This window comes from Salvelinus fontinalis, chromosome 28 (genome assembly GCF_029448725.1).
Source record: "Salvelinus fontinalis isolate EN_2023a chromosome 28, ASM2944872v1, whole genome shotgun sequence".
NCBI classification, from domain to species: Eukaryota; Metazoa; Chordata; class Actinopteri; order Salmoniformes; family Salmonidae; genus Salvelinus; species Salvelinus fontinalis.
The window spans coordinates 19016988-19037739 of NC_074692.1; the positions used below are offsets into that span (position 1 = coordinate 19016988).

General features: G+C 43.6%; 1 protein-coding gene across 6 annotated transcripts in view; it reads right to left on the reverse strand.

The window, feature by feature from the left end:
- Positions 1-20752, reverse strand: part of LOC129826320 (glycerol-3-phosphate acyltransferase 4-like) — a 43550-nt gene that overhangs the window by 18853 nt on the left and 3945 nt on the right. For all 6 annotated transcript variants that reach the window (XR_008755016.1, XR_008755017.1, XR_008755018.1 and 3 more), the window contains exons 3-6: positions 17038-17107; positions 16649-16949; positions 7994-8068; positions 7789-7878 (exon numbers count right to left, since the gene is read on the reverse strand). Coding sequence is in view for 2 of the 6 variants with exons in the window: in XM_055886908.1 (XP_055742883.1) it covers positions 7789-7878; positions 7994-8068; positions 16649-16949; positions 17038-17107 (536 nt within the window). In the remaining 4 variants the exon portion in view is untranslated. The remainder of the gene's footprint in view (positions 1-7788; positions 7879-7993; positions 8069-16648; positions 16950-17037; positions 17108-20752) is intronic.

A 20752-nucleotide genomic window follows, 5' to 3' on the forward strand; every position in this document is an offset into this window, starting at 1 on the left:
GAAGAGATACTGGTGTGCAAAAGAGCAGAAAAGTAAATAAATAAAAGCAGTATGGGGGTGAGGTAGGTAAATTGGGTGGGTAGTTTACAGATGGACTATGTACAGCTGCAGCGATCGGTTAGCTGCTCGGAGAGCAGATTTTTAAAGTTGTTGAGGGAGATAAGTCTCCAACTTCAGAGATTTTTGCAATTCGTTCCAGTCGCAGGCAGCAGAGAACTGGAAGGAAAGGCGTCCAAATGAGGTTTTGGCTTTAGGGATGATCAGTGAGATACACCTGCTGGAGCGCGTGCTACGGGTGGGTGTAGCCATCGTGACCAGTGAACTGAGATAAGGCGGCACTTTACCTAGCATAGCCTTGTAGATGACCTGGAGCCAGTGGGTCTGACGACGAACATGTAGCGAGGGCCAGCCGACTAGGGCATACAGGTCGCAGTGGTGGGTCGTATAAGGTGCTTTAGTAACAAAACGGGTGGCACTGTGATAAACTGCATCCAGTTTGCTGAGTAGAGTATTGGAAGCTATTTTGTAGATGACATCGCCGAAGTCGAGGATCGGTAGGATAGTCAGTTTTACTAGGGTAAGTTTGGCGGCGTGAGTGAAGGAGGCTTTGTTCCGGAATAGAAAGCCGACTCTAGATTTGATTTTGGATTGGAGATGTTTGATATGAGTCTGGAAGGAGAGTTTGCAGTCTAGCCAGACACCTAGGTACTTATAGATGTCCACATATTCTAGGTCGGAACCGTCCAGGGTGGTGATGCTAGTCGGGCGTGCGGGTGCAGGCAGCGAACGGTTGAAAAGCATGCATTTGGTTTTACTAGCGTTTAAGAGCAGTTGGAGGCCACGGAAGGAGTGTTGTATGGCATTGAAGCTCGTTTGGAGGTTAGATAGCACAGTGTCCAGGGAAGGGCCGGAAGTATACAGAATGGTGTCGTCTGCGTAGAGGTGGATCAGGGAATCGCCCGCAGCAAGAGCAACATCATTGATGTATACAGAGAAAAGAGTCGGCCCGAGAATTGAACCCTGTGGTACCCCCATAGAGACTGCCAGAGGACCGGACAACATGCCCTCCGATTTGACACACTGAACTCTGTCTGAGAAGTAGTTGGTGAACCAGGCAAGGCAGTCATTAGAAAAACCGAGGCTATTGAGTCTGCCGATAAGAATATGGTGATTGACAGAGTCGAAAGCCTTGGCCAGGTCGATGAAGACGGCTGCACAGTAATGTCTTTTATCGATGGCGGTTATGATATCGTTTAGTACCTTGAGCGTGGCTGAGGTGCACCCGTGACCGGCTCGGAAACCGGATTGCACAGCGGAGAAGGTACGGTGAGATTCGAGATGGTCAGTGATCTGTTTGTTGACTTGGCTTTCGAAGACCTTAGCTAGGCAGGGCAGGATGGATATAGGTCTGTAACAGTTTGGGTCCAGGGTGTCTCCCCCTTTGAAGAGGGGGATGACAGCGGCAGCTTTCCAATCCTTGGGGATCTCAGATGATACGAAGGAGAGGTTGAACAGGCTGGTAATAGGGGGTGCGACAATGGCGGCGGACAGTTTCAGAAATAGGGGGTCCAGATTGTCAAGCCCAGCTGATTTGTATTGGTCCAGGTTTTCCAGCTCTTTCAGAACATCTGCTATCTGGATATGGGTAAAGGAGAAGCTGGGGAGGCTTGGGCGAGTAGCAGCGGGGGGGGGGCGGGGCTGTTGGCCAAGGTTGGAGTCGCCAGGTGGAAGGCATGGCCAGCCATTGAGAAATGTTTGTTGAAGTTTAACACTGTGGGTGTTAAACCCATAAGAGTCTAAGCCCTGTCTAAGCAAGGCGGGGGGGGGGGGGGGGGGGGGGGGGGGGGGTTTCTACTAAGTTCCATGGAATTGTTTTAAGCAGGTCATACCAAGGATCATTCAGCTATTTGATTTTGAATTTAAAGACCCCTTGAAAGTATATTTTTAAAAGTATGATAAATGAATTTTGGGTCCTACTGCTATTAGCCCATACAAACATTGAATAATATATTCACTACACGGCACAGAAATCTAAAGATATTTTTACATGTATTTTGGCACTAAACAGTCTTCATATTCGTAAAGTAGTCTTGGCCAAAAGTTTTGAGAATGACAAATATTAATTTCCACAAAGTTTTCTGCTTCAGTGTCTTTATATATTTTTGTCATATGTTACTATGGAATACTGAAGTTTAATTACAAGCATTTCATAAGTGTCAAAGGCTTTTATTGACAATTACATGAAGTTGATGAAAAGAGTCAATATTTGCAATGTTGACTCTTCTTTTTCAAGACCTCCGCTATCTGCCCTGGCATGCTGTCAATTCACTTCTGGGCCACATCCTGACTGATGGCAGCCCATTCTTGCATAATCAATGCTTGGAGTTTGTCAGAATTTGTGGGTTTTTGTTTGTCCACCCGCCTCTTGAGGATTGACCACAAGTTCTCAATGGGATTAAGGTCTGGGGAATTTCCTGGCCATGGACCCAAAATATCGATGTTTGGTTCCCCGTGCCACTTAGTTAACAGTTTTGCTTAATGCCAAGGTGCTCCATCATGCTGGAAAAGGCATTGTTCGTCACCAAACTGTTCCTGGATGGTTGGGAGAAGTTGCTCTCGGAGGATGTGTTGGTACCATTCTTTATTTGTGGCTGTGTTCTTAGGCAAAATTGTGAGTGCGCCCACTCCCCTGGCTGAGAAGCAACCCCACACATGAATAGTCTCAGGATGCTTTACTGTTGGCATGACACAGGACTGATGGTAGCGCTCACCTTGTCTTCTCCAGACAAGCTTTTTTTTCCCGGATGCCCCAAACAACCGGAAAGGGGATTCAGAGAAAATGACTTTACCCCAGTCCTCAGCAGTCCAATACCTGTACCTTTAGCAGAATATCAGTCTGTCCCTGATGTTTTTCCTGGAGAGAAGTGGCTTCTTTGCTGCCCTTCTTGACACCAGGCCATCCTCCAAAAGTCTTCGTCTCACTGTGCGTGCAGATGCACTCACACCTGCCTGCTGCCCATCCTGAGCAAGCTCTGTACTGGTGGTGCCCCGATCCCACAGCTGAATCAACTTTAGGAGACGGTCCTGGCGCTTGCTGGACTTTCTTGGCACCCTGAAGCCTTCTTCACAACAATTGAACGGCTCTCCTTGAAGTTCTTGATGATGCGTTAAATGGTTGATTCAGGTGCAATCTTACTGACAGCAATATCCTTGCCTGCGAAGCCCTTTTTGTGTAAAGCAATGATGACGGCACGCGTTTCCTTGCAGGTAACCATGTTTGACAGAGGAAGAACAATGATTCCAAGCACCACCCTCCTTTTGAAGCTTCCAGTCTGTTATTCGAACTCAATCAGCATGACAAAGTGATCTCCAGCCTTGTCCTCGTCAACACTCACACCTGTGTTAACGAGAGAATCACTGACGATGTCAGCTGGTCCTTTTGTGGCAGGGCTGAAATGCAGTGGAAATGTTTTTGGGGGATTCAGTTCATTTGCATGGCAAAGAGGGACTTTGCAATTAATCTGATCACTCTTCATAACATTCTGGAGTATATGCAAATTGCTATCATACAAACTGAGGCAGCAGACTTTGTGAAAATTGATGTGTCATTCAAAACTTTTGGCAACGACTATTTCCACATTGTTAAGTTATAGCCTTATTCTAAAATTGATTGAGAAAATATTTAATCTACAAACAATACTCCATAACGACGACGCAATAACAGGGTTAGAATTTGGCAAATTTGATAAAAAATAACAGAAATACCTTATTTACGTAAGTATTAGTCCCTTTGCTATGAAACTCGAAATTGAGATCAGGCGCATCCTGTTTCCATTGATCATCCTTGAGATATTTCTACAACTTGATTGGAGTCCCTTGGTGGAGATGGGAGAACCTTCTAGAATGACAACCATCTCTGCAGTACTTCATCAAATCAGGCCTTTATGGTAGTGGCCAGACAGATTGCACTCCTCAGTAAAAGGCACATGACAGCCCACTTGGAGTTTGCAAAAAGGCACCTAAACAAGATTTTCTGGTCTGATGAAACCAAGATTGAACTCTGAGCTAAATGCCAGGTGTCACGTCTGGAGGAAACCTGGCACCATCCCTACAGTGAAGCATGAATCATGCTGTGGGGATGTTTTTCAGCGGCAGGGACTGGGAAACTACTCAGGATCAAGGGAAAGATGAACGACGCAAAGAGATCCTTAACGAAGTCCTGAGCGCTATGGAGCAGACTGGGGCGAAGGTTCTCAGACTGGGGCGAAGGTTCACCTTCCAACAGAACAATGACCCGAAGCACACAGCCAAGACAAAACAGGAGTGGCTTCGAGACAAGTCTCCGAATGTCCTCGAGTGGCCCAGCCAGAGCCCGGACTTGAACCCGATCACACATCTCTGGAGAGACCTGAACATAGCTGTGCAGCAACGCTCGGCATCCAACCTGACAGAGCTTGAGAGGATCTGCAGAGAAGAATGGGAGAAACTCCCAAAATACAGGTGTGTCAAGCTTGCAGGCTGTAATCGCTGCAAAATGTGCTTCAACAAAGTACTAAGTAAAAGGTCTGAATACTTAATTGTTTTATATAAATGAGCAAAAATGTCAACCTGTTCTTGTTTCGTCATTATGAGGTATTGTGTGTAGATGAAATATTCCCCCCCCCCCACATCAATCAATTTCAGAATAAGGCTCTAACAAAATGTGGGGGGGGGAAATCAAGGGGTCTGAATGCTTTTTGAATGCACTGTACTTCAATAATTTGTTTTGACCGTTCATGAGTCTTTCCATAGAGGGGTCATAATAGTTTATAGGCCAAACTGTTCGGACGTCACAGACAATTTTGTGAGAAGACGGATTGTCGGGATGTCTCATGGTCTGACAAACACTGCTCTCTGTCACCTTTCACAGCAGATGTGGAAGTGCAACAGATTCATGGGGATTTATTTAATTATGCTAAAACAGATTTCCGCCGGGTGCGAACATCGACTCTAGGGGTTTTTAGTGACTGAACAATGATGGATTTGCTGATGTTTCTCTTCCGCTAGTAACTTTAGTGACACCTATCCTGGTAAAGTCCGTGGCAGCAGTTTGCGCTGGGTTCCTCTCAGGGTAGTCTACCCCAGACCTAGATGAAATGTGATCGCCTTGTTTAAACTAGCAAACAGGCAAAGCATCAATACAGGCCTATGATCAAATCCTACTACTCCGGCTCTGACGCTTGTTGGATGTGGCAGGGCTTGCAAACTATCATGGATTACAAAGGGAAACCCAGCCGCGAGCTGCCCAGTGACTCAAGCCTACCAGAAGAGCTAAATGCCTTCTATGCTCGCTTTGAGGCAAGCAATACTGAACCATGCATGAGAGCACCAGCTGTTCTGGATGACTGTGTGATCACGCTCGCCGTAGCGGATGTGAGTAAGACATTTAAACAGGTATAATTCACAAGGCTGCAAGGCCAGACGGATTACCAGGACGCCTACTCAGAGCATGCACTGACCAGCTGGCAAGTGTCTTCACTGACATTTTCTACCGCTCCTTGACCTAGTCTGTAATACCAACATGTTTCAAGCAGACAACCATAGTCCCTGTGCCAAAGAACGCCAAGGTAACCTGTCTAAATGACTATTGCCCTGGAGCACTCACATCTGTAACATCTGAAATTCTTTGAAAGGCTCACATCAACACCATCATCCTAGCCACCCTGAACCCACGTCAATATCAACCCAACAGATCCACAGATGACACTCTATTGCACTCCATACTGCTCTTTGCCACCTATGTGAGAATACCGTTTTTTGACTACAGCTCAGCATTCAACACTAGTGTTGAGCTTGGAGGGCACTAAGCTAAGGACCCTGGGACTGAACACCTCCCTCCACAACTGGACCCTGGACTTCCTGACATGCCACGCTGGACCCTCGGGGGTACGTGCCTAGTCCCATCCTGTACTCCCTGTTCACCCACGATTGTGTGGCCGCGCACGACTTCAACACCATCATTAAATTTGCAGACAACACAGGCCTGATCACCGACGACAACGAGACAGCCTATGCTGCCAGAACAATGACCTCTCCCTCAACATCAGCAAGACAAAGGAGCTGATCGTGGACTACAGGAAATGGAGGGCTGAGCATGCACCCATTCACATTGACAGTGGTTATAGCGGAGCGGGTCGAGAGCTTCAAGTTCCTCGGTGTCCACATCACTCAGGCTCTATCATGGTCCACACACACCAACACAGTCGTGAAGAGGGCACAACAATGCCTCTTCCTCCTCAGGAGGCTGAAAAGATTTGGCATGGGCCCTTAGATCCTCAAAGTTCTACAGCTGCACCATTGAGACCATCTTGACTGGCTGCATCACCGCTTGGTATGGCAACTGCTGCTTGGCATCCAACCACGCTACAGAGTGTAGTGCATACAGCCCAGTAAATCACTAGGGCCGAGCTTCCTGCCACCCAGGACTTCTATATATATCAGGCAGTGTCAGAGGAAGGCCCTAAAAATTGTCAAAGACTCCAGCCACACAAGTCATAGACTTCTCTCTGCTACCGCACAGAAAGTGTCATCAATGCACCAGGTCTGGAACCAATAGGACCCTGAACAGCTGCTACCCCCAAGCCATAAGAAGGCTAAATAGTTAGTCCGGTTAACTATTTGCATTTACCCTTTTTGCACAAACTAGGGATGCACGATATATCGGTGAACATATCGGAATCAGCCGATATTAGCTTAAAATGCCAACATCGGTATCGGCCTGATGTGTAGTTTACCGTCGATGTTAAAAACCGATGACAAAGCTACCGTGCATACCTACATGACGTAATGATGCCACGTAAAATTTTGCACTACACGTGCAACACAGCATTCCTAACCTAGCCCACACAATGTCTGCTGTGTGGATCAAGCAGTCAACAAGTCGAGCAGTCATTTGAAAGAGTCACTGCTATTAGCTTCACGACATACATACTCTGGAACGCCGTTTGGGTCTTCACGCGTAAAATAAGATACAGTAGCACTATCAAAGCTGTACAAAAAAGTCTGCAAACACCGGCCACGAACGATGTGTTTACAATACCGCGTTGGTAATAAAGCATCATTTGTTCAACCGCAACTTCTGGGGTAGCTAGCTTTAGCTTGGTACCTAGCTAGCACCAATACAACCAGCCTGATAACAATGACCAGTAGAAACTCAGTCATTTTCATTATTCTTAGCAATGATTTAGGAATCATTGTGTGTAAGTATTAGCTAGGTTGGCACCTGTTGTTCGCCTATTGAAATTGATCTTCAGTTCATAAAAATAAATAGCTAGCCAGCTACTTAACCCTGTTGCCCAAAGCTAACGTTATAAGCAGCCAGCTAGCTTCATCTGTCTAGTGAGGCTTGACCGGACTATGTGTTGTGAAGCTAGCCACCGTAAGGTTTAGGCACAACAGTGGAAAAGTGTTATTTGACACGCATCTTTTTTGATACACCAAGACCCAAACGGCGTTCCATAGAAATCCTGGTTGAGAATGAAACGACTTAACGGAACAGCAAGCAAGTGAAAGAAATAGGTTTTGATTATGTTTTACTGGTAATGGGGACATACGTAAATGCCAACAAAATAACTTTTTGGTCAGTGCGTGTGTGTGTAACCTTTATTTAACTAGGCAAGTCAGTTCTTATTTACAATGACGGCCCGGACAATGCTGGACCAAATTGTGCGCCGCCCTATGGGACTCCCAATCACGGCCGGATGCATCAACATGCTTTCTATGTGTATGCCTAATGGTGTTGCTTCTTACCTGTCGTGGTAGGTGATGATGGCAGTGAGCGCTCTGACACAGATACGGTAACACATCAGATGCACCTGCTCACTGAGGAAGTTCTTCATCCTTCAGGAAGAACACAGAAAACATCTTGGTACCTAGCAACATCAATGTTACTACCGTAATTACTATGTTACGACTCAGGTAAAAGGAAAGTGTTACAATGATGAGAAATCCTTACCTCCCATTTGGAAGAAACCCGATGATGGATGTGAGAACGACGAGAAGACCCACCCCAGTGAAGGCAAGAGTTACTCTGTCAGAGAACACACAGAGCTCCAGTCAAACACAGCTCAGTACAGCCCATTCAGCCAATTCTAATCATAGGACTTCTGTGTTTGAGCTCATCATGTGCATATCACACAACATAAGACATTTTCAAAGTGTCTTTAACAGACAGTTGCAGCAATGCTTTCACTCCCACTAATGCTAGCTGCGAAGAGGACATGGATTACTCTGGATACGAAATGACGTTGCGGTTATCTGACTGAAACTTTCATGAGGTAGTCACTTGGAATGCTTCTCCAACAGTCTTGAAGGAGTTCCCACATATGCACTTGTTGGCTGCTTTTCCTTCACTCCGCGGTCCAACTCAACCCAAACCATCTCAATTGGGTTGAGGCCGGATGATTGTGCAGGCCAGGTCACCTGATGCGGCACTCCATCACTCTCCTTCTTGGTCAAATAGCCCTTACACAGCCTGGAGGTGTGTTTTGGGGTCATTGTCCTGTTGAAAAACAAATGATAATCCAAAACCAGATTAGGATGCCGTATCCCTGCAGAATGCTGTGGTAGCCATGCTGGTTAAGTGTGGCTGGAATTCTAAATAAAAATAACTGACAGTGTCACCAGCAAAGCACCCCCACACCTCCTCAATGCTTCACGGTGTGAACCACACAGGCAGAAATCACCTGCGTCTCACAAAGACACAGCGGTTAGAACCAAAAATCTCCAGTTTGGACTCATCAAACCAAAGGACGGATCTGCACCAGTCTAAAGTCCATCGCTCTTCTTCTTATTGGTGTCCTTTAGTAGTGGTTTCTTTGCAGCAATTCGACCATGAAGGCCTGATTCACAGTCTCCTCTGAACAGTTGATGTTGAGATGTTTGCTACTTGAACTCCGTGAAGCATTTATTTGGGATGCAATTTCTGAGGCTAGTAACTGATGAACTTATCCTCTGCTGCAGAGTTAACTCTTGGTCTTACTTTCCTGTAGCGGTCCTCCTGAGTAGGGATGGGTACAGAAACCCTGTATTAAATGGGCCTGGGGCTAAATTATGAAAGACTGTAGTATCGATAAGCTCTGACGGTATCGGTTCTGCTTTCGGTACTGGAGAAGAAAATACATTTCCTATTTATTATTGCTACATAAACGTTATCTTGCACATTCTCACTAACCGTTTCTAATTTGCAATAAGATTAAGACATTTGTCTATGATGCATTTTCCCTATTCCCAATCCAGACGAGAGATCTCGGGCGGAGCCTGTGTCTCTCACACGCTGCAACACACACAAGAAAGACCCTGCTCTCAATTGGTGACGATGGCGGAGAGAACTAAACATTCAAAAGTGTGGTTACACTTCAGAGTCGATGCTGATAATCATTGCCACAAGTGTAACAAGACTTTTGCTTGTAAGGGCAGAAACACGAGAAATCTGTCCAAACATCTATCGAAAGTGCATCATGTACAGGCAGAGAAATGGAGTTTGACTGCCTGCTCGTAGTTCATCTCTCGTTGTCCAATCTACGTTATGCTAGCAGCCTAGAGCCCACACCTAAATTATGCAAACATGGGTTCATGATCAAAAGTAAACATTAGGTAGCTCATTGTTTAGCTATGGGTGCGTTCATAAATTAAAATCCCCCATTTAAAGATTGAAACTTTTTGGGTCAAGTTGTAGCTACAATGAACCAACCCTCTAATACCGCTGGTCCAAGCCAAAGACAAGCCCAAAGCCCCTTCACACTGGCAGCTAGTGGGAGGACGACCGAGAAGGGGGTGAATGAGTGCCACCTAGCAGTGACCAAGTTCATAGTGAAAGGCCTACGTAGACCCCTTTGCAACAGTGGTGTCCAAGGGCTTTAGGTAAAAGTCTGTCAGTATATACTGAGTTGTACAAATTTGTAGGCTATTGTAGTATAAAAGGGTTATGTTAATCCCATCACACCACAATAACACAATAATAATTCAACACAAATTCTTTGTTTTTTTACACTGTAGGGAGATGAGCAAGGCACTCAACCATAAATATACCCCTCCCTCCTGGAGTTACCTCAGTGACACATTAATTCCTACCTGGTATGGTGTAGAAAAGGCCAATGTGATCGCTGAGCTGAAGGACGTGCCAAAGCTGGCCATCACATCAGACGGGTGCACCGGCCTCTGTCAGGACCACTCTCTCACGGTTACAGTGCACTACACAAGCCAAGGCAGTGTAAAACAGAAGGTCCTCCACACCAGGACAGTGTACAAATCGCAAACAGGCGAAGTAGTGGCAGAGGAGATCTCAGACATTCTGGAAGAGTTTGAGATAGAGCCGAGCAAGATTGTAACTGTGAGTGTTGATAATGCTGGCAATATGGATGTTGCCATCAAGAGGCTACACATCCTAAAAATAGGATGCTTGGCAAACACATTGAATCTGGCAGCACAGAAAATCTACAGAATGACTTAAACGGGCAGCCCGAATCAGAGCAGTGGTCGTGTGGTTCAAGAGATCCTCGATGTCCAAAACAGTATTAAAGGAAAAGCAGAAGCTCATTGGTAAGAAGCCAGTTCAATCTATTAAAGTATTATTTTGAAATTCCCACATTTAACAATTTAATTCAATATTCAAGTGTGTGGTAATTAAATGTCTGTTGTTGTTTCAGGCCTTCCGCAACACTTAATCATCCTTGACCAGATGGAACTCTCACCATCTAATGATAGAAGATTCATGGAGCAGTATCCAGCGATCCAAGCAGCAGCCTTGGACCCACGACTGCGAAAAGCAATGACCAAGGACAACCTGGACCATCTGAAGGAGGAGGACTTCCATAAGGCTGAGGAGTTTGTCCAGCTCATGGGAATCCTCTATACATCCACACTGGGTGTCATGTGAAAAGAATGCCACGTGGATAGAACATACCCTTCCTCCAAAAACTGGAAGAGCACTTGTGTGGGAGAACCTCTCCGAGCACTATCAGGATGAGGACATTCAAGCCTTCCTGCATGAGGCCACAGCAATGGACCCCAGATTTAAAGGGAGGCCGGTGAGTGACGCCACCTGGGACAGGCTGAGGAAGGCATCTGTTGAGGCCAATGTGACTAGAGCAACACCAGGGCTGTCAGAGGAGCCGGAGCAGACAGACAGAGCACCAGCAACAGGAGGAGTCTGAAGGAGGATGAGAGGAAATGGAGGAAACAGTCCCTCCATTGTACAAAACAAGGAGTGCCTTGGAGGAGCTGTTCTCAGAAGAGGACAGGGAGTTGTGAGGTTGACGATCCAACAGGACACCTTGTCCCTCATCGAGCATGTTGACCTAGAGGTCGAGTTCTACAAAGGCCTGCCTCCCATCCCCATGGCTAAAGATCCTGTGATGTGGAGGTGGGAGAAGAGAGCTACTCTGCCCCACAAACATTGAAACAAGCTACCTCTGTGCTCAAGCCTCCTCCACCCCTAGCGAGAGGGTATTTGACTGCAGGGAACACAATAAGCCAGGAGAGGTCCCGACTTCTAGAGAAAGACCAACATATTCGCCTTCTCTGGAAGAAGAACTGCTAGTCCTTTTGCAGCCTACCTGCATGCCCCAACCGTGTTGCTCTACACCACTTTTTTATTTTGCAGGAAAATAGTTTATTTCATTTGTTTTACATTTCCATCATCACAACATGAGTCTATAATAGTGATTTGTTCAAAACATTAGTTTATTTTGCTGTAAATAGTTTATTTTAAATTTCAGAAAATAAGCAATGTTAATTCTGTCCTTAATTTGATTTGTTTTTCTGTACATTATTTTTTTATTAAACAATAAGAATACTGTTAAAGTACCGGATCGATAAGCAGTATCGGTAAGAGTAGGAATACAGTTAAAATCTTAAGGATACCTATCCCTACTCCTGAGAGCCATCATGGCACTTGATGGTTATTACGACTGCATTTGAAGAAACGTTCAAAGTCCTTGAAATGTTCTGCATGTCTTAAAGTAATGGACTATTGTTTCTCTTTGCTTATTTGAGTTCTTCTTGCTATAATCTGGACTTGGTCTTTTACCAAATAGGACGATCTTCTGTATACCCCCTACCTTGTCACAACACAACTGATTGGCTCAAACACAAGAAGTAAAGAAATTCCACAAATTAACAACGCACCCCTGTTAATTGAAATGCATTCCAGGTGACTGCCTCATGAAGCTAGATGAGAGAATGTCAAGAGTGTGCAAAGCTGTCGTCAAGGCAAAGGGTGGATACTTTGTAGAATAATATATTTGAGATTCTTCAATGTATAACTTTTGACTGGTACTGTACGTTCCCTCAATTCTCTAGAATGTAGATAAAGGGGCAATTCCAGAGGATGCTATGAAAAGAATCTAAAAACAGTTATTTTCCCTGTCTTTATAAAACAAGAAGTGAATCATTGTTCTCTACAATATTGTAACTTAATATACTTGTACTTGACAGTGTTGACGAAATAAGAAATGTAAATTGCTTTGACCGTTGCTAGTTTAGACTTCTGTCGCATCTCTTCCATATTTGGCATTGGGAGGTGCTCTCATGAAGGTCCACTGACCGAAAGCTCAGCAACAATTACATTTTTTTTTTTACTGTTTATCCAGCATTTGGAGATGGAACCATTTGGATAAGTTAGCAATGGTTGGACCAATCAAAATCAACTTGATACCCTCATTATTTTCATTTCCAGATCCATAGCTTTCATTGGCGATCAATCTACATTGAGAGTTTCTATGGCGATTTAAAGGGAAAGAATCAGAAATACACTTATGAAAACAGGAACACTGTCTTCGGAGTGTGGATATTGAAATTTAGTCTGTTAGCTTTGTATTTAAATATATATTTAGTCCTTATTTTGCATTCTGCAGATGTCATTTAGAAAAAGCCCATGTCAATCACAAACCGGCCGCCGCTAGTTAGCTTGACAGTTGATGTTCAAAGTCAGTCCCGTTGTCACGGAGCAGCGCCACAGAGTTAAGTTAATGCTAAATTCTCAGAGTAAATAGTCTAACTTTTAAACCATATACAGTAGAGGTCGACCGATTAAATCGGAATGACCGATTAATTAGGGCCGCTTTCACGCTTTCATAACAATCGGAAATCGGTAATTTTGGACACTGATTTTGCTGTTTTTTTAAACATTTTTATTTAACTAGGCAAGTCAGTTAAGAACACATTCTTATTTTCAATGACGACCTAGGAACAGTGGGTTAACTGCCTTGTTCAGGGGCAGAACGACAGATTTTTACCTTGTCAACCTTACGGTTAACTAGTCCAACGCTCTAACCACGTGCCTCTCGAGGAGCCCGCCTTTTACGCGAATGCAGTAAGAAGCCAAGGTAAGTTGCTAGCTAGCATTAAACTTATCTTATAGAAAAGCAATCAATCATAATCACTAGTTATAACTACACATGGTTGATGATATTACTAGTTTCTGTCCTGCGTTGCATATAATCGATGCAGTGCGCATTCGCGAAAAAGGACTGTCGTTGCTCCAACGTGTACCTAACCATAAACATCAATGCCTTTCTTAAAATCAATACACAGAAGTACATATTTTTAAACCTGCATATTTAGCCAAAAGAAATCCAGGTTAGCAGGCAATATTAACCAGGTGAAATTGTGTCACTTCTCTTGCGTTCATTGCACGCAGAGTCGGGGTATATGCAACAGTTTGGGCCGCCTGGCTCGTTGCGAACTAATTTGCTAGAATTTTACGTAATTATGACATAACATTGAAGGTTGTGCAATGTAACAGGAATATTTAGACTGATGGATGCCACCCGTTAGCTAAAATACGGAATGGTTCCGTATTTCACTGAAAGAATAAACGTTTTGTTTTCGAGATGATAGTTTCCGGATTCGACCATATTAATGAACTAAGGCTCGTATTTCTGTGTGTTATTATGTTATAAGTATATGATTTGATAGAGCAGTCTGAGCGATGGTGGAGACCAGCAGGCTCGTAAGCATTCATTCAAACAGCACTTTCGTGTGTTTTGCCAGCAGCTCTTCTGTTTATGACTTCAAGCCTATCAACTCCCGAGATTAGGCTGGTGTAACCGATGTGAAATGGCTAGCTAGTTAGCGGGGTGCGCGCTAATAGCGTTTCAAACGCCACTCTCTCTGAGACTTGGAGTAGTTGTTCCCCTAGCTCTGCATGGGTAACGCTGCTTCGAGGGTGGCTGTTGTCGATGTGTTCCTGGTTCGAGCCCAGGTAGCGGCGAGGAGAGGGATGGAAGCTATACTGTTACACTGGCAATACTAAAGTGCCTATAAGAACATCCAATAGTCAAAGGTATATGAAATACAAATCGTATAGAGAGAAATAGTCCTATAATAACTACAACCTAAAACTTCTTACCTGGCAATATTGAAGACTCATGTTAAAAGGAACCACCAGCTTTCATATGTTCTCATGTTCTGAGCAAGGAACTTAAACGTTAGCTTTCTTACATGGCACATATTGCACTTTTACTTCTTCAACAGTTTGTTTTTGCATTATTTAAACCAAATTGAACATGTTTCATTATTTGAGGCGAAATTGATTTTATTGATGTATTATATTAAGTTAAAATAAGTGTTCATTCAGTATTGTTGTAATTGTCATTATTACAAATACATTTTTAAAAATCGGCCGATTTAATCGGTATCAGCTTTTTGGGGCCTCCAATAATCGGTATCGGCGTTGAAAAATCATAATCGGTGGACCTCTAATATACAGTGCATTCGGAAGTATTCAGACTCCTTGACTTTTTCCACATTTTGTTAGGCTACAGCCTTATTCTAAAATGGATTTAGAAAATAAATAACACAAAATCTCATGACAAAGCAAAAACAGTTTTCGAAATTTTTACAAATGTATAAAAAAAAAAGACTGAAATATCACATTTACATAAGTATTCAGACCATTCACCCAGTACTTTGTTGAAGCACCTTTGGCGGGGATTACAGCCTTGAATCTTCTTGAGTATGATGTTACAAGCTTGGCACACCTGTATTTGGAGAGTTTCTTCCATTCTTCTCTGCAGATCCTCTCAAGCTCTGTCAGGTTGGAAGGTGAGCATCGCTGCACAGATATTTTCAGGTCTCTCCAGAGATGTTTGATTGGGATCAAGTCCGGGCTCTGGCTGGGCCACTTAAGGATATTCAGAGACGTATCCTGAAGCCACTCAAGCATTGTCTTGGCTGTTTGCTTAGGGTTATTCTCCTGTTGGAAGGTGAACCGTCACCCCATTCTGAGGTCCCAGTGCTCTGGAGCAGGTTTTCATCAAGGATCTCTGTACTTTGCTCCGTTCATCTTTCCCTTGATCCTGAGTAGTTTCCCAGTCCCTGCCGCTGAAAAAACATCCCCACAGCATGATGCTGCAACCACCATGCTTCACCGTAAGGATGGTGCAAGGTTTCCTCCAGACATCATGCTTGACATTCAGGCCAATGAGTTCAATCTTGGTTTCATCAGACCAGAGAATCTTGTTTTTCATGGTCAGAGTCCTTTAGGTGCCTTTTGTCAAACTCCAAGCGGGCTGTCATGTACCTTTTACTGAGGAGTGGCTTCCATCTAGCCACTCTACCATAAAGGCCTGCTCGGTGAAGCGCTGCAGAGATGGGAAAACCTTCCAGAAGGACAACCATCTCCACAGAGGAACTCTGGCGCTTTGTCAGAGCGACCATCGGGTTCTTGGTCACCTCCCTGACCCCCGATTGCTCAGTTTGGCTGGGCAGCCTGCTCTAGGAAGAGTTTGGAACCACCAAGACGTCTTCCATTTAAGAATGATGGAGGCCACTGTGTTCTTGGGGACCTTGAACGCTGCAGGAAGTTTTTGGTACCCTTCCCCAGTTCTTTTTCTCAACATAATCCTGTCTTGGAGCTCTACGGATAATTTCTTCGACCTCATGGTTTGGTTTTTGCTTTGACATGCATTGTCAACTGTGGGACCTTATATAGGTGTGTGCCTTTCCTAGTCATGTCCAATCAATTGAATTTACCATATGTGGACTCCAAATCAAGTTGTAGAAACATCACAAGGATGATCAATGGAAACAGGATGCACCTGAGCAAAATGTCAAGTCTAATAGCAAAGGGTCTGAATACTTACGTAAATAAGCTGTTTATTTTTTTATACATTGCTACAATTTTGAAAAACTTGTTTTTGCTTTTTTATGGGGTATTGTGTGTAGATTGATGAGGGGGAAAAAAACTATTCAATACATTTTAGAATAAGGCTGAAACAACAACAAAAAAGTCAAGCTGTCTGAATACTTTCCGAATGTACTGTATGGTATAGACATGGGGTTTGGACTATTCGCTTTTCTGACGCAATTACCTATTGAATGGACATTTTTATAAACCTTGAAATAATTATTAATTTTATGGGTGAACACAATACAGGTTACTGTATAGCTCAATTGATAAAAATAAAAATTCTGGTGTTCTTAAGTTCCTTACTTTTATTAGTTAGAGCCCTACCTATGGCCAAATGTTTGTTTGTTTATATGGAGAAGTGTTTGATGTTAGCCTGTCAAACACCTTTGTTTCCACATGTCAGAAAACAGAGAGCACTATTATTGAACCAACCAGCACCCCATCTGATCCCTTGAGATATCCTTGACCCTGTCTTACCTGAGAGGCAGCAGGAAGCCGTAGCGGATCACCACCCCCAGCCCCCACAGGACCGTCAGCCTCAGGCTGATGTGCTGGAAGTTATAGTTGCTACGGGTCAGCAGGTTCCATGACTCCAGCTCCTCAGCAGAAAACCTCTTGGTCACCTCGTCGTCCATGATACTCTCCACTCCTCGCCGGCAGAAGTAGAAGATGTCAGACATCTCAAACGCAGAAGCGGAGTCCAGGTCCCGGTTACTGCCGCGGCGCCGGATCTCATTAATCTCCTCCTCCAGAGAGGTGGGCTCTTTGGCAATGATGGCTGCAATGCCCCAGGAAGACATGGGAAATGGTTAACACCTATAAACCAGACAAACTCATCAACACAGAACACACAGCCTATCACTCACCATTCGAGTAGGGCTTGTACAAGAGATGGTTGTTGTCCTTGGCTCCTCTTTCAATTCTATGCGTGGCCCACTACAAGAAAAGTAAAGTAGACAGGTCAGGGATTTGTCTGTCATTGAAATCCTTGATTGGGCCACCTAAGAGTTTTTTTGGGTTGCCTAAGTCCAAACTGTAGTTAAAAATATATACACTACCAGTCAAAAGTTTGAACACACTACCTTCAAGGGTTTTTCTTTATTTTTACATTGTAGAATAATAGTGAAGACATCAAAACTATGAAATAACACATATGGAATCATGCAGTAACCCAAAACGTGTTGAACAAATCAAAATATTTGAGATTCTTCATAGTCGTCATCTTTTGCCTTGACACCTTTGCACACTCCTCGCATTCTCTCAACCAGCTTAACCTGGAATACTTTTCCAACAGCCTTAAGGGAGTTCCCACAAATTCTGAGCACTTCTTGGCTGCTTTTCCTTCACTCTGTGGTCCAACTCATCCCAAACCCTCTCAAATGGGTTGAGGTCAGGTGATTGTAGAGGCCAAGTCAACTGATGCAGCACTCTCCTTCTTGGTCAAATAGCCCTTACACAGCCTGGAGGTGTGTTGGGTCATTTTCCTGTTGAAAATGATAGTGGGACTGAGCGCAAACCAGATGGGATGTAGAATGCGGTGGTAGCCATGCTTGTTAAGTGTGCCTTGAATTCTAAATAAAAATCACAGACAGTGTCACCAGCAAACCATCCCCACACAATCGCACCTCCTCCATGCTTCACGGTGGGAACCACACATGCAGAGATCATCCGTTCACGAACTCTGCATCTCACAAAGACACAGCTGTTGGAACCAAAAATATCACCATTTGGAAACGTCAGACCCAAGGTCCATTGTTCGTGTTTCTTTGCCCAAGCAAGTCTCTTCTTCTTATTGGTGTCTTTTAGTAATAGTGGTTTCTTTGCAGCAATTCAACCATGAAGGCCTGATTCACACAGTCTCCTCTGAACAGTTGATGTTGAGATGTCAGTTACTTGAACTCTGAAGCATTTATTTGTGCTGCAATTTGAGGCTGGTAACTAATGAACTTATCCTCTGCAGCAGCGGTAACTCTTGGTCTTCCATTCCTGAGGTGGTCCTCATGAGAGCCAGTTTCATCACAGCACTTTCTTAAAGTAATGATGGACAGTTGTTTCTCTTTGCTTATTTGAACTGTTCTTGCCATAATATGGACTTGATCTTTTACCAAACAGGGCTCTCTTCTGTATACCAACCCTATTTTGTCACAAATCAACTGATTGGCTCAAACACGTTAAGGAAAGAAATTCCAAATGAACAAGGCACACCTGTTAATTGAAATGCATTCCAGGTGACTACCTCATGAACCTGGTTGAGAGAATGTGAAGCGTGCGCAAAGCTGCCATCAAGGCAATAGGTGGCCACTTTGAAGAATCTCAAAAATGTTGATTTGTTTAACACTTTTTTGCTTACTACGTGATTCCATGTGTGTTATTTCATAGTTTTGATGTCTTCCCTATTATTACACAGATGTAGAAAATAGTAAAAATAAAGAAAAACCCTTCAACGAGTAGGTGTGTCCAAACTATTGACTGGTACTATATATAATATTGGAAACATTTAAATAAAAGCTAGAAAGTCAGGGAGAATTTAAAATTCCAAAAACAATGAATTCAGCAGTATTGATTTTGTTATGTTTGAGCAAAAGAACAGCATTAGCCAAGGCAAAAATGCCTTGAATTTCAGGAAATTAGCTTTAAAAACTGCAACATTCTCTCTAAGCTCCATGACAGAACGTGTACAATTGCAGGGAATTGCCTTAAAAATCGCTAAAATGTCTCAGCTACATGGAGAAATGTTTTGAATAGCAGGAAATGAACACATTTCTCTACACCACCAAAAAAATGAAAAAAGCATTTACACAGCACCAATTTCCACACCCTGCCACGCCCACCTAAACCCCTTTTTGATACAGAAAAAATCCTGCAGGTGTTAGCCCGTTACTTCCTAGAGAAACATTCTGCCTCAACCTCATTCAGACAATAATCAAATTCTAAATAGACTTTCCATTTTTACTTTATTTCACATAAAATGACCAAAACAGCTTCATGCTTTATTACAGGAATTATGTGGCAGTTTGCCAGGTCAGATAATACAATTACAGATCGGCCTACATTGATATGTCCATTATATTTTATCTACAACACTTGAGTTCATAAAGACGTGCAGTAAATTGCGGACATGTTATCAACAAGTGCCATTTCCAATAGGCCGATATTGCACAAAACAAACAGTATAACATAAAGCAGTTAATTCTACTAGGTTGATAAGGTATTTTGCTATTAGTTTGATATTACTATTCCAGGGCAGCTAGCAATTATGAGGGGAGTCTGTCACCATGGTAATGATTAGAATGATTTGTTCTCTATTTTTTTAATTAAATGCATTCACACAGTAATTTTCCGTTTTATGTAGGCCTAAAGGAAAATGCTCACCTAAGCTGAATGAAGTGCAGATGTCCATACTGTATCTGCACACCTAGACAAACACTAAAGTATGAGGCTGGAAATGGACAGTGTTACCCATACCTTAGCAACAACAGGCAGAGCAGGGAGGAGGAAGTGGGAAGGGATCCGCTGTTCTCAAACTTTTACTTCAACCTCTGGCACTGAGCTGGGTGCAAGTTCACACAACACATCACATCTTTATAGGATCCCGATGTTCACAGACAGGGCGAAAAGCAGCAGAATTCTACTGCCAGAACATTCCAATCTGCTCAAGCACATACATGACACTCCAATACAGTTATTTGAGCCAAATGGCTAATGGAAGTAGCTCAAGGCACCTAGTTAGAACCATTTTATGTATAGACTGTTCACATTCTAAAAGGCTTTACTAGGCAACAGGCCTTGACAGCAGTTAAGGTTCACCTGATCAACTTCACAACATTCCTCTGACAGGACAGGAAAACTGGACATTTACAAGACTGACCACTTGTGGACAGGATCACAACAACATAGTAAGAGGCAAAGCATCTTTGCTACTAAGCGGTGCCAGGCCAATGTCAACAACACTACAGGACAAAGGACACAGTTCTCTTTAGAAACTGAAATTGACCATCCCAGCTTTTGAAAGGATAACACTGCTCACCGAGTGGAGATTTTACAGTTGGTTGGCCGCAACAAAATCCTTACTGACATGACAATACCATGACATGTGAATCATAACACTAAAGTGCAGCTTATAGGGACACAAATGTGTTTGCTTTGGTTTAGACTAGTAGATGAAGAACATAGCAATCCTGTTGAGTCTGAACTGGAACAGGGCAAATCAAGGCCAGCACATGGCTTAGGGCAAAGGGGTGTGGTAGCACAGGATTACATAATACTAACCAAAAGAAGAGCTGTTGTGTGATACCTCTACACTCACTTCATAGCCTAGACTGAGTAGGAGTTACGGGGTCCTCCTTGTTCATTCTCTCCTTCTCATTCTCTAACACTGCAGTTGATGCAATATTGTTGAACAGAAAGTGCTTTGTCACCAATCTGGTATAAAAGCCAGCAGGTATTCCTTGTGAGGCTGACCACCTCTGCATGAGATCTGGTGTACTAACCATGAAGAGAACATTCAGGTTCATAACATAGATAGCAAGACAATTCCCATAGCCCAGCTCACACATATCAAGATTATGGGGTTACATTCGT